General features: G+C 34.8%; 1 protein-coding gene across 1 annotated transcript in view; it reads left to right on the forward strand.

Annotated features, from left to right (window-relative positions):
• Positions 1 to 14,650, forward strand: part of LOC113228117 (gamma-aminobutyric acid receptor subunit beta-like) — a 44,752-nt gene extending 30,102 nt beyond the window's left edge. Inside the window, exons 2-10 of the mRNA XM_026461282.1 lie at positions 5,364 to 5,464; positions 6,144 to 6,211; positions 11,215 to 11,441; positions 12,231 to 12,313; positions 12,674 to 12,811; positions 13,032 to 13,316; positions 13,687 to 13,871; positions 13,982 to 14,134; positions 14,318 to 14,650. Of these exons, the coding sequence (XP_026317067.1) occupies positions 5,364 to 5,464; positions 6,144 to 6,211; positions 11,215 to 11,441; positions 12,231 to 12,313; positions 12,674 to 12,811; positions 13,032 to 13,316; positions 13,687 to 13,871; positions 13,982 to 14,134; positions 14,318 to 14,482 (1,405 nt within the window). The 3' untranslated portion in view covers positions 14,483 to 14,650. The remainder of the gene's footprint in view (positions 1 to 5,363; positions 5,465 to 6,143; positions 6,212 to 11,214; positions 11,442 to 12,230; positions 12,314 to 12,673; positions 12,812 to 13,031; positions 13,317 to 13,686; positions 13,872 to 13,981; positions 14,135 to 14,317) is intronic.
• The last annotated feature ends 507 nt before the right edge of the window (positions 14,651 to 15,157 follow it).

The following is a 15,157-nucleotide window of genomic DNA, read 5'->3' on the forward strand; positions in this document are numbered from 1 at the left end:
GTCGTTGTCGTTGTCGTTGTCGTTGTCGTTGTCGTTGTCGTTGTCGTCGTCGTCATCGTCATCGTCATCGTCATCGTCATCGTCATCGTCATCGTCATCATCATCATCATCATCATCATCATCATCATCATCATTATTATTATTATCATTATTATTATCATTATTATTATCATTATTATTATTCTTATTATTATTATCATTATTATTATCATTATTATTATTCTTATTATTATTCTTACTATTATTATTTTCTACACGGTACAATGATTCTCCACAGCAACAGTAGCCATGTGTTCAGTCCAAGAAGCAATCATCCCATACGCTCGATTGCTGCTTTGTTTTGGGATCGTAACTATAAATTCATGTTTCGTCACCTATTACTATGTCGCATACCAAATTTGACGTCCCTTCGTTAAATCTGGTAAGCATGGCATTGCACTAAATGATGCGATCCGTTTTTTTGAGCCTCATTCAAATTTTGTTGGATCCACCGATAGCACAGCTTTTACACACCCAAATGTTTGTGTAGTATTGATTGCATTTGATTCATGCCTATGCCTAAAGATGCCCGAATCTCATGGTATGTCACATGCCTGTCTGTTTTGATCATACGGCGCACAGCATCGATGTTTTTGTTGTTCACAACAGTGGACGGGCGACCACCAAGAAATTCGTCACTGAGATTCACACGACCGCGTTTGAATACTGCAAACCAGCTATAAATAGTCGTCTTGCACTAGCCGACTTGCAATAGCCAAAAGCAGTTTGAAGCCAAGCGAAGCTCCGCTGAGCTGATTACACTTAAAGTCGTAGAAAATCATACCCCGAAAATTTTTCATGATTTAAATCCATGGTGATATAGCAAACAATTTCTAAAATGACATCATAATGTAAAAACGAGTGACTGTCAGATGAAACAAACTGTATTAAACAGCCGAAGAGTACCATATTCAAATGTTGTAATTACTTTTTAAATATTGTTTATGTAAGTGGCCAGTTCCGGAAACTTATAGTGCGCCCTATGTATAAACATTCATTCAATGTAAATATTGTCAATAACTAAAGGAATTGTTTTCCAAAAAATTTCGCCACGTAAATTAAAGAATATTTGTACAAATTTCCACAGCGATTTTCGAATAGTTTTAAGCAAACTTAAAAAAATTCATCATTAAAATTCAAAATACTTACTTACGTTTCAACAATTTAAACGATCTGACCGAAGCGACCTGGTATATTCATTTCCACCCATCCGTTTCCTGTGTGCAAAACAAGCCTCTTATCGACTATTACATCGACGTCGGATATATCAATTTCATATGTTTCCAATTTAAATAGGTTATACCTGGTAATACTCACCGCGAACGGCATAAATGTTAAAAGTCAGTGTTATTTCGTTATATTTGTTCAATATTCAGTATCCATCAAGTACAACGTTGGTGTTTTGTTTGGTATACTTCATAAGATTGAATTTATTTTGACTGTAAATGAACTGATGGTGTCTATCAATCTATTTCGTAGCAGTAGACCTCCTTTGAAAGGGTTCGTCCAGGGAAGTACTGCCACCTTAATTATTTTTGCCGCCAAGCAGTAATGTGAGCATTACTGCTTCCGGTTTGAGGGGTAAGGGTTCTGGTGAAATTACAGGCACATGGGATTTGTCAACTTGTCTCACAGTGAAAAGCGCGGTGGCAATGTTAATAATATTGATTAGTGTCATAAAAAAAGACGACCGCGTTGTTATAGAAACTTGCTGTCATAATTATTTGCTTATGCGGTTATCCAAAACGCCGAAACTCGGCACGTCGCATACTATTGATGTTCAAAAATCAATATTATGTATTCAATGGGCTCACATTTCGATGATGTCGTGTTCGCATAGACATATGAGGTAGACGCGAAGAAACTAATTCCATGATTTTTAGAAATGATGTATACTCTCTTACTGTAAAATAAGCTCATAGTCCTGTGACGTAAGTATTAACCTCTTGCCTACTCAGAGACCTTTTTTTAGAACATTTTTATGAAACTTTTAGGAACCTTTGTTGCTAATGTTATAGAAAGTATAAAATATTGAAAACAAAAATTTGTTCGAGAAAATCAGATTTTCATTTTGTCCTTATGTAGGACAACGTGTCTATATTAAGAAGATCTTTAAAAAGGATGTATGCGTATTGAATCTTTGTAAGTAACTAACAGTGTACTAATTAGCAATCGACAAGCAAGCGACAACGACAACGACAACGACAACGTCGTTGTTGAAACAAATGAAAATATTTATTGAGAATCTCCATAAATCTTTCGTTCCATCTTCGTTCAATCTTTCGTCTCCATAAATCGTTGCTAATGTTTATAGAAAGTATGGGAAAAATATTGAAAAAAAAATTTGTTCTAGAAAATCAGATTTTCATTTTGTCCTTATGTAGGACAACGTGTCTATATTAAGATCTTTAAAAAGGACATATGCGTTTTGAATGATGTTAAGTAACTAACGTTATACTTACGTTGAGAGTGAATAGGCATTATTTAGGTGTGCATGCTCCATCGTCGACCTCATCGTCACTTTCCATCAGGTGAGATGGAGGTCAAATGCGCACCTATATTTTATAAAAAAAAAAAAAATACTAATTAGCAATTAAGTAAAATGAATACTCACATTGAATGAAAAATTACAAATAAATTATCACAAACGTTGAATGACTCCGAGATTGAGTCTAGTGGTGACGTTTCCAATGACAATCCTGCATATAAGGCACCGGAATGCAATCGAACTAACTAAAAAACTAAAAATGTTGAGTCGAAAGCCATTCAGACGACAAAGCACAATTATATCGGAAGCAGTTGTGTCTGCCTCAGTGTTTTCTGATAATTCTAAAGTATTTGTGGTTCATCATCATTACCGTCGCTATAGACCGGAGTACTTCAAACACCCGTCCGCCTTCACTCCGATCGCAAGTCCTCAGTTGCCATAATACTAACGTCAAGCAAGATAGTTGGTCGAAAGACAAGTTTGAGCCGGAATTAAAATGTTTGCAACCAGACTATGTACTGATAAATACTACGGAATGGGAATAGTATAAATTCTATGAGCAGTAAGTATCTATATCTATGAAATATTCTTTCTGTTATTGTTCACTTTATAAAAAGAACAGAAATTTTGAAAATTGGAACATAAGGAAATATAATCCCTTCCGCATCATATCACTGAAGTTTATAAATATTTTTAATTACTCTCGCAAAACAATATTATAAGTTTGACTATATCGTCTGTATGTCTGTTACCGAGCGTACCTATACAACATCAAAACGTATTACTAGATACGAATTGAATTGGGTACGGTTAAATTCACCGGCGCAATCGCAGACCTTCAGCTCTCAATTCTGTTTGTAAATGTTCAAAGCGGCCGCAGCTCTCTCGCGTATTGCACAAGGGCAATGCTACGTCATTATCAAAAGGGGATTATCATGTCAACTATTATGAGGATTTTACGATGGCATATAAAAGCCTCGAGTTTTCACTTAAACAAAAATATTTACTATCATAATCATTATATCTCTGGTCATAATAGGAAGTCGATCAGGTACTAAGGACGTACGTATATAATGAGGCAAATCTATGGATATTTAAGTTTTCAAATTTTAATTAAGATGTCTTCAATTTAATTGTAGCTCTTATTACACTTACCTCAGTTCAAATATCCAAAGGATTCGATTGACGCTAGTGCTTGAGGCAAGATAAATATACAATAAAATACCGCCTGACATAAAAAAAGAAAGAAAATACAATTTGTTCTTTAAAAATTTAAGAAAATATTTAACGAATAAAAGCTATTATAAAATCGGAAACTATATAATAATTCAATAATGTAAAACTATTTCAACGATTACGCTCCAAGTGAACACAATGAATCAACCTATAAATTATTAATAATCAATTGATAATTTGTAATTTCTGACGAATTCATAATATTAATTAATATATTATATTCTCTGGACCTTCTCCACGACGTTTTTTGCTTTAGTTCTAAAACTATTCTGACATCAATTTATATTTTGACAGTTTTTGTTTACGCCTCTCAATATGTATTCTAAATTTTATTTTTATTTTGTTTCATTATAATATTTCCTTATATTTTATTCAATAACTTGACTTGTGGTGCCCTATTTAGGGTCATGTACTTAACTCTAGTTGTTATGTAATAACACATTTGTGACACATGACTATGTACATGTGACAATAAATAAATACAAATAATGTAATAGAAAGAACTCGTTATAAATCGTTTCTTTTTTAATCCTTGTTTTTAAAATGTTTGAACACTACGAAGAATGCAAGGACACAAGGCTGAAACAGCTTTGTGGGGACAAGTTTAGATTCACTGAAGGTGATTTGTGGTATAAATTGGTGCACAAATATCTGTGAACACCAATCTGGGAGCAGAATTTAATCAAAGGAAATGAATTGTATTCACGGCCAAATTAATTTTCGATCGTGGTCAGGGCAGAGAGTTGTTTTGGTTCGATCACGTTCAATTTAGTAAATTAAACGACGGTAACAGGCGTGTTATTTGTGTGAAACTTGTGTCTGATATTTAAGCTTCAACGTAAAAATATTTACTTTCAAAATTTTAATGGAGCGCGAACTTCTCAAGGGTAGCTCTGCAAATGAAACAAGTTTAGTTCATAGATTCCCAAACTTTTTTGTCTCGTAGACTATTTGCCATTTTTTCTGTTTTACGTAGATTTTCTGCCTTTCTAATATTAAATTTTTTTTAAAAGTCATCAATTTCAAATGTGTGTTTTGCAGCTGTCATAATTCTAGTGAGGAACTTTATAAAAAAATAATGTTAACTTTTATACATATATCTAATCGAATATCTGTTTATTGTGAAATGATTAAAAATTTCATAGGTAATTTATATATAATATTATATATTGATTATATATGTATATTTACGGAAAGTCAAAACTTTGGTCACAATCTGCCCAAATGGATTCCACTCCCGTGGATACCCATTAAGCACCCCCTATTTATTTTTCGCTGACTTGGACCCCTGTGGCTCGATATTGGTCACTTTGGAAATGGTCGGTCGAGTTATTATACAATAAATACGATACGATATTCAGCTATGGATTAAAAAAAAATAAGTTAAAACTTCGAAGTGTATATTTGCTATAAAGATGAACAGCGTCGGCTAAATGTGTGAACCTCGTTTCTCCATAAACAAAAAACTAAAAACTCCAAAATTGGAGTTACGAGGTTTCAAATTTAGCCAACGATAGTCATCTAAATTAGATAGTACTCAAGTCCTATTATAAAATGTGGCTGAAGTTACATGTTACGTAATTTCTGCTTTCTTTCACAGGGGAGCGGGCGGAGGAGGGATGTTTGGCGATGTCAATATATCAGCCATTTTGGATTCCCTAAGTGTTAGCTATGACAAGAGAGTGAGGCCAAATTATGGAGGTTAGTATGACCAATATTGCTGTCATTAATTTTTCTAATTTTACCTACTTTTTCTTATCCCGCTTAGCTTTTTGCAGTTTGTTAAAGAGCTTTGTATTAATCACAGGTTTGGGGATGACTTTACTTTATTATAGTCTGATAGTACATAAAGTAATCAAACCAAATTTTTCATTACTCATCTGACTGGTTATACATTTATCTATTCGATTAAACAAATTGACTACCAAAAACCATTGTTATCTAATTACGTCTTTTGTGAGATAAAATATCGTGAGACAAGTTTGGAAAATTAATGATTTTTACACGATTCGGAGCAACTAAGTGAATAGCTAAAATTTCCTGGGACAATGAGAAAAATTAAGTAACTTTCGAGGAAGTTGACGAAGACCTATTCTGTTTTGAAATGCAAAACACAAGGAGTTAAAAAATAAAAAATGTTGTTTTTATTATAAACTCCAATGGCGTTACCTGATTGACATCTTTATAGCTATAGGTATACTACCTACATGGTTGTGTCTCACTCGAGCAGCAATGGTCATCTCTCACGTCGCGAGTACATTGGGTGTACAAAATTTTTAAATATTTGAGACAAATGCACAATATTAGTTTAGAGGAAAGCCGAAAGTGATTATTATATCACAGGGCAGATTCAGGTAATGTAACCAATGTACTATTTCAGGACCGCCAGTGGATGTGGGAGTCACCATGTACGTGCTTTCCATCAGCTCCTTATCTGAAGTGAAAATGGTATTTAATACTGCAAAACTTTTACGTAGATGGTCACTTTAGAACGGGCAAAGCAGCTAGGTTAGCAACCCTCGGTCGAGCGACAAGCTAGCGTTTTTATGAAAGTCGTGAACGTTCAGTCTACGTTCGATCGAGGGAATTCCGGCGTCATGTCACCTGGTTTGGTTTTCACGGCGCGAGGCGCGCACGCGACTCACAATTGGGCTTGATTGCAGGTCCGCCAGTGGAGGTGGGCGTCACCATGTATGTGCTCTCTATCAGCTCCGTCTCCGAAGTGCTCATGGTACTCGCCCCTGTCAGCTCACGCTTGTCTCGGTCGCTCCGGTACACACTTGGCCGCGGCGACCGAGCAGCCCCAGACACGAGGCTGCGAGCATGCCGGCGTTATGGAGCCGACCACCCGGACGGCGACGCACCGCTTACTTTATTTTATTGTTTACGTATACGGGGTGTATTAGTTAAATGTGCCCAGACGATAATTCCGTAAATATAAGACATATCGAATCTTTAAAACTGATATAGAAAGTATGTTCCTTAATGAGGAAAACGCCATTAATAACTTTTTAGAAATAAAACCAGAAATTTCCGAAATGTTAACGTTAAACGGTCCCATATATTTAATATGGCATTCGTAAAGAGGCCTTAGTTTCCCTACCTTAGGAGGTAACAATAAGTTTACATGTAATAAAACTGCTATAAATAAATTAATAAAACTATTTTTTAATTAAATAAAAGCAAAGTAATGTTTATTTTCAAGTAAGTACAAATTATTGTATTCAAAGCAGTTGTTAGAAGTAGGGAAACTAAAGCCTCTGCGAATGTCATATTGAAGAGAAGACGCGATAGTTTTAGAATCCCGGAGAAATGTCCATAAATCATCAGTATGGGAGAGTTTAACGTTAAAATATTGAATATTTCTAGTTTTTTTAAATTTATTGATGTCGTTTTATTCATAAGGTAACGTACTTTCGATATTAGTTAAAAGGTTTTTGATATGTCTTTTATTTACGGAAGAATCACTTGGACACACTTAACGATTATACCATGTATAGTATTGCGCTAAAACGAGATCCGTTAGTATAGTGGTGTGCGCACCCGGGTGTGTCTCTAACTGACTAAAGACATACTAAAAATGTTCCTTGCTAATAAGCATCCCTCAAAGCAAGACTCTGTCATAAATTTGCTCCATTGTTGTATTTTGTTTTCAGCTTTTTATGTTCTTGAGTAGGTAATTGTTGTGTCTGTGGATTTTTTACTATACTTTCAAACACTCGTTTGACACTCCAGGTTGGTCACTCGTCTGAAATTTCTACTTTATAGTAATCTTGCTGTGAGTGTTCGTGTCTATTACCTTAAGAAACTTATGCAATGAGTTTCGGTTGAACATGAAAACGTATTAACTATCCACGATTTATTAAATAGCAAAGGACATAATACAAGTACGATTAGTCATGATTGACAACGACCAGTAATTTGCTATTTAAAATTTGTAGGTAGATTATATTTACTTACACTTCTAGGAACAGACACAAAAAGTGGAGACTACTTTACGACAACATTTTTTGTCTCGGATTTTTTCGGAATTTGGGAAATCATTTAAGTACATTAAAAATTGACGTTATTTGGGACACATCGGTAGAAGATAATATGTTACTCTAACTTTGTGACGAGTTGTTGCATCCATCAATTTTTCGTTAAAATTTTATTTGTTCTATGGTAAGAAAACGTATACTTAAAACGTAAACTAGTATTTATGTGGTCTGTGACCTAGGTGTATACGAAGAGTTGACGCGATAGTTTTAGAATCCCGGAGAAATGTCCATAAATCAATAGTATGTTTGAAGTCTTAATAATTCTAATTACATGTGTTAAATGGGAATTATTTTGTCGGAACTTTTCTAAATATTCAGAAAAATTCGTCGTTGCAACATCTCGTCGTAAAGTTTATATAAATATAAACTACCTACCTATTCCAATTAACGTCAATTTTTAATGTATTTAAGTGATTTCCCGAACTCCGAAAAAATCCGGGACAAAAAAATGTTGTCATAAGGTATTTTTCACTTTCTGTCTCTGTTGTAGAAGTTTAGGTAAATATACTTTACCTATTCCGATCACTGGTAATTAGTTACGAGTTACAAAATTTTAAAAGAGGTGGTGACGTCAGTAGTTTTGTACAGTTCACTAAGTAAACGAGAGTCGACCATGATCAGAGATTGTGTTAATCACCGAATACCCTTGATAAAGGTTCCAAAAGAGCTCTGTCGACTTAACACCAGGGTGTATGACCCCTAGTGGAAACCAAATCAAGGGGACTAATTAAAGTCACTTTAAGACGTGACTGATACCCGGAACTTATATATAGAAATTAGTATAATATACAAATGGAACATAGTACACGCACACGTGTTTTCGTATTAAATTTTACAAAAGTATAAAACTTTAAGAGCATATTCGAATCATGAATACTGTTAACATTCATAGTAAAGTCGTATTTATAAAAAAATCCTGTATCTATTTTCGAGACGTTGATTACAATGACTACAATATTACGAGCACGTGTAGGTGTATTACCGTTAATTAGGATATATCATGGAAGAAAAGACTCAACTAAGAAGACCTTATCTCATAAGCCAGTTGTCAATCAATAACCAATATGACCTGGTGACAAGAGGCTAGTTCTTCAAGCATGGGTAATCATATTTATTACAGCAACACTGCAATTAAACCAGTTCATGGGCAGTATTTGTAGTAACGCACACAAAAATGTCACTACTTTTCTTTGTGCCGCAGTTTTTATATTCTTTTTATCGTATCGATGACATGCATTATATGTATATATATATATAATATTATATATTATAGTATATATACGTTTTGATAGTGGTGAAAAGGTTTGCCATTCGGTGTGAGGTACTCGCCGATTGTTGTCCAGGGTACCCCAGACTTACGGGAAAGGAATGGTACGTCTTGCGGGGAGGCTCCTTTCGTACACCCAAGTGTTTATATTGATTCAATATAAAATGTTCTTTGATAAGATTTAAATCATAGTTTCCCAAAGTGGTCACTACCGCCACACAGCGGGCGCTGAAGAGTCCTAGGGGGACTGGACGCAATTGGGGGGCGTTGATGATGTCCAGGGTGTGCTACCGCACTTTTTTTTAATAAACATGAATTTAGACAATTCATGTTATAAACTACAAAACATATACATAATTTTTTCGTTGTGATTTTTTGTGTTAAGTTAATATAAAAAATTCGCGTTTTCAATAATTTTTTGTGGTGGAGGGTGTTGAAATTTTTTACCTTGCCTAAGTGGGAGGTGAGCCGAAATGTTTGGGAACCTATAGTTTAAATATTCATTATTTTATTGGTTTTATGTTTTACAAATGATACAATTTTCACTCAATGTTTTATTTTACCATATATTTTCAAATATTTTATTTAATTAACCTGAATATATATATATATATATATATATATATATATATAATTTTTAACTTTTATTTTTATTATTACTATTTTACAGTGACACTTTATTTCGTTGATTTATTTTACTTGATGAAATGTTCAATGTAAATCATTGATTTTGTCAGTTGTTGATATTTCTCTATGAAGAAGTAGTAAGTGCCAAATATACAAAAAGCAGTTGGAAAGCACACTGTCAAGCCCGTTGGTTTTTTGAGATCCATAATAGCGAAACGGTGTAAATTAAATATTTAACTTTACGGTAAACGCCGTTACTGCCTATGAATGGGTTAAGTTAATAATATTTTACAAACCTGTCTGGAAAACATAGACTCGCCATCACTTGGGCACATTTTTACGCAAAAGTAACAGCACTTACGTTCTGAAACACGTATGAGAAAACTTTGAAGGACAAACCAAACACGTACGTCATTCCTGAGCACATTTTTTGAAATTTTAGTAACCCAACTTATTTGAAAACGTGATTGTATTACTCATGATATAGAATAACTTTTGCTTATGAAAAAACGGTATCCAATAACTTCCCACATGAATGAAATCGTGCTTACCACACCATACAGACTACGGGTAAGCAATATTTTTTTGCAAACTGCAAAAGTCATTCTGATTCAACTTAACACCCCGTAGCCTAAAATCGGGTTAATAAAATTTCATCTTAATGAGTTAATTAATAGGTGTCATCGTGTCTTGGGATACAGAAGTGTCCATGAAACTAAACAATTTTGGCCTAAAATTAAAAATAAAATTTGAAAAAATAATTATTCGACGTTCTGTACATTTTATGTACGACATACTTGCTTGGATAGTGGATTTTTGTTTCAAATAAAAATTTAATTAACGGTCTAAGTTCTTTTGTTTCGAGAACATTTCATACTCCAAAATAAGTTTTAATACACCTTTTAGTTTCATTTACTATAATGGTTTTAAACACAATAGTGTGGTTATTGATTGGCTTCTTAATTAAATAACTTACTACATTACCTATGCAATAACAACGATTATTCTAAAGGGTCCAAAAAAATATATAATATAAAATTTATTGGCTTACTTATATAGTAAATAGGTAAGAAAACTACTCCGCGCGGTTGAGTTTATTATAATAGTTGTAGGTTCGGCGCTCACTGACAGGACACCACGGCAGGGGATTTATTTATTTTTATGTGACGAATAGTGATATACCTTAATGTTATGACATTGTGTTGAAATTTCAATGATAATGGTTGTAGCTACGCAAACAAAGCTGTGGCATGCTTAGGGATACCAAGCCGACATCTGCCGGAACTCCTCGACCACCTTTGGGATACTTCGGCAGGCTTTTATATTTAATTTTACGACTTATCTGAATAGACTCTAGGCGCGAGCACGATCTCGCAACAGTATGCTTCGGAATGCCTAAGGATACCGCTGCATATCAGTGTGACCCCTTGCCGTATTTCCCGCCAATGGGCGCCGTCCCTTACAGTTCAATCACGTGTTAATTCAGAGTAATTTTTACAATGACATTAATGTTTCAGGATTTCACTTTGGACTTCTACTTTAGACAGTTTTGGACAGATCCCAGGTTAGCTTATAAAAAGAGACCTGGAGTTGAAACACTTTCTGTGGGGTCGGAATTCATTAGGAACATATGGGTACCCGACACGTTCTTTGTAAATGAGAAACAGTCTTATTTCCACATCGCTACTACGAGCAACGAGTTCATACGAATTCATCATTCAGGATCTATTACACGAAGTATAAGGTACTTAAAGAGTATTTTCTTTTACGAAACAGACTTATTATATAGTTGAATATTTAAATCAACATTCATAGTTTTTTTTTAACACACTAGGTAAACCCTTCATAGCCCCGCACTAGGAAAATCCTGTATCGCGGGTGCCATGGACACACACATACTATAACCACAAATTACACCCAAACTCACGATAGAAACAGATGTAACCCTTACAAATATTTTTCCGGACTCGGAAATGGAATCCGAGACTTCTGCGTGGCAGTCCGTGGTAACCATTTGGCCACGGAGGCAGTTTTATTAATTACAAGGCAACAATATTAAAGAAATACAATATTTAATAACAATAACAACAGCAACAACGCACACACTCAACATAGCCCCGCATTAGGGAAACCCTGTGTCGCCGGTGCCATGGACGCACACATAGACAACCACAAATTACACCCAAGCTCACGACAGAAACAGATGTAGGCCTTACAAATATTTTTCCCGACTCGGGAATGGAATCCGAGACCTCTGCGTGGCAGTCCGTGGTAACCATTCGGCCACGGAGGCAGTTTTATTAATTATAAAGCAATAATGTCATAGAAATACAATAATATTGTATGAAACCAATTAATATAGTCTCGTTTATAAACGGATAATTAGGCAATTATTAATGTATAAATAAAAACAATCACATTATTCGCAATAAGATTCAGTCGATATATTTTTTTTCATTTTCAAATAGTTTTTCTTATTTCCACAATTTTTAGTTACGACACTAATGTTACACTTGTTAATTCTGTTTTACAGACTGACTATCACTGCTTCTTGTCCTATGGATTTACAATATTTCCCGATGGATCGTCAATTATGTAATATTGAAATCGAAAGTTGTGAGTAAAATACCATTATTTCTTTTCAAAGGCTCTGTTGTAGTTAAGTAATAATTTAAATGATTTTAAATGATATTTTTCATAACACCTCTACGTGGTGTATACGTACTTCCTAAAATTACAAACGCTGTTTTATTACAGAAGTGGTATACAGAAATGGGTTCATTTGAAATCATCGTTACAGACCACGCTTTTATACTCGTAGCTAATAGAATTGACAATACCTACAATGTATTGCAAAAAGTCTTGATCGTAGTTCATGTACATTAAATAATATTTTTTTCTTTACGAATGTACTTATTCGAAAACCCAGTATGATGGAAGTATTACTTTATCTTTACGTATCTCTGCATGGTACAGTCGGCTACACCATGAGGGACATCCGATACAAGTGGAATGAAGGCCCTAACTCTGTGGGCGTGTCGAGTGAGGTGTCGCTGCCGCAGTTCAAGGTGCTCGGCCATCGCCAGCGAGCTATGGAGATATCTCTTACCACAGGTACCAAGCACGTTGATAGACCGCTTGACGACCCTGCAACTAAAAATAATTACTTTGTGTACATATTAAAATGTAGATGGTAATTCATGCATGTTATTCGTCACATCAACTTTTTGCTATAATATTTCATTGTGTATGTTATTATTCATAGAACATTTACGAAATTGTACTTAAAAGACTACGAAATTAAGCAGTATCTAATAAAAACAATTCGTTACAGGAAATTACTCAAGATTAGCGTGTGAAATTCAATTCGTCCGTTCAATGGGATATTATCTGATCCAAATATACATCCCGTCTGGTCTGATCGTCATTATTTCGTGGGTATCTTTCTGGCTTAATCGAAATGCGACTCCTGCTCGAGTCTCTTTGGGTGTTACCACCGTGTTGACGATGACCACGCTCATGTCCTCCACAAACGCTGCTCTGCCGAAGATCTCTTACGTAAAGTCTATCGACGTCTATCTCGGTACCTGCTTCGTGATGGTCTTCGCCAGTCTTCTAGGTAACAGAGTAAACATGGAGTTCCTGATCAATTATTAAAATTTACATTTATAATTTTATTAATTATTTATTGCACGTTTATAAATTCAACATCGGTTTACGAAATTAAAATTTAAGTAAATTAAGCACTCCATTCGAAACATTCCACTGAATTGAAATATTGAAATTTATTTTACATCAGATGTAAACCTCGTGGCGTCGCTTTTTAACACGTATCAACAGAAAATAATTGTAATCATACTGTGCTCCGAGAAATTGGTACACGTTTTTTATTTCGCTGTATGTTGAATATGTAATGTCCTCTTTGATTTACTTGCTTGGCGATGATTTTTTTTCGAAACCCTTTGTTTGACTATATCATTTTATTACAGAATACGCGACAGTCGGCTATATGGCAAAAAGGATACAAATGAGGAAACAAAGATTTACTGCTGTGCAAAAAATGGCTGCTGAGAAGAAAATGCAAATAGATGGCCCCCCGCCAGGAACATCTGAGCCCATGCCACCTCCGCGGACAAGTACACTTCCGAGACCGCCGCCACCAAGTCGATCTTCGGTTAGTACTAATTTACAATACGCATAAGTGTCCTACATATAATCTTCATTTTTATCACATTTACAAAAATACTTTATTATCAAACTTTCGCTATCTAATTTGTACAACAGGAAGTTCGATTCAAAGTTCACGATCCCAAAGCATACTCCAAAGGTGGCACTTTGGAAAACACAATAAATGGCGCTCGAGGTCCACCTGTCCCCCCTGGTCCTCCACCAGATGAAGAAGCTGGTGGACCACCTATCATCATTCCAGCTTCAAAGGTATGTACATGAAGTCACCTCAATTAATTCCGACTGGAATTTTCGTATAATGCCTTTAGCGAATGTTGTGTGTCGCGTAGCGAAAGTAAGTAAAGGCCACAGGCGAATTAATTGTATTGTGCTTAGTGCTGTGATTGGAGACGACGTCTGAAGTCATGATATGAAGTAAGTAACTATTTGCAGGGCATCAACAAACTACTCGGCACCACACCATCAGATATCGACAAGTATTCACGCATCGTGTTCCCAGTGTGTTTCGTCTGTTTTAACCTCATGTATTGGATCATTTACCTCCACGTATCAGATGTCGTGGCAGACGATTTGGTATTACTTGGCGAAGAAAACTGAATGGCTCTATGTTAATTTTAAACTAAATGCTCGATATTAGCATTTACTAAATTTTAGGGTGCTCACTGTCGAACCTCCATTATAATTATCTAAAAAGCTTTTTGAATTTAGAAACTTGCAATAATCCTTTATATCTCAGCACATATTGCTAAAGAAACATAATATATCTCATAAAAGTACATTTTGTAATTTAAGTTCTAAAATCTTCCTAGTTCAGAATAACTAAATAAAATCATTTAGCGGCATTACGAGGATGACGGAAATTAAAAAAAAAAGTGTTTTTTAGGTTTAAGTTAGGTGTACAAAGTTTTGTTAGCGCACCTGTAATAGACATTTTAAACTATAGAGCCCCTGTTATTAGCACAGAGATCTTTTAAGGGTCGCCGGCTAATTAAGAATCTTCCTTAAACTGGTTAAGGTAGTGCATTTCTTATATTTTTTATCGTCCTATTAACTAGGTTCTATTTCCGCAACTCAAATGATCTAATAATTGTGCCCAGTAAGTGAATAAAAAACTAAGTAGGTAACTAAAATTGAGAAATTAGTAACGCGGCAAATTACCAACGTGAAATAGAAAGAAAAATGGAAGAAACTAAAATAATGATCCTGCAACAAATTAATACGGTTCAGGTTCCATAATTAATATCAGTTTTATACCAAGTATGATATATAGTT

Source organism: Hyposmocoma kahamanoa, unplaced genomic scaffold (genome assembly GCF_003589595.1).
Source record: "Hyposmocoma kahamanoa isolate Upper Pololo Valley unplaced genomic scaffold, ASM358959v1 100021, whole genome shotgun sequence".
Lineage (NCBI taxonomy): Eukaryota > Metazoa > Arthropoda > Insecta > Lepidoptera > Cosmopterigidae > Hyposmocoma > Hyposmocoma kahamanoa.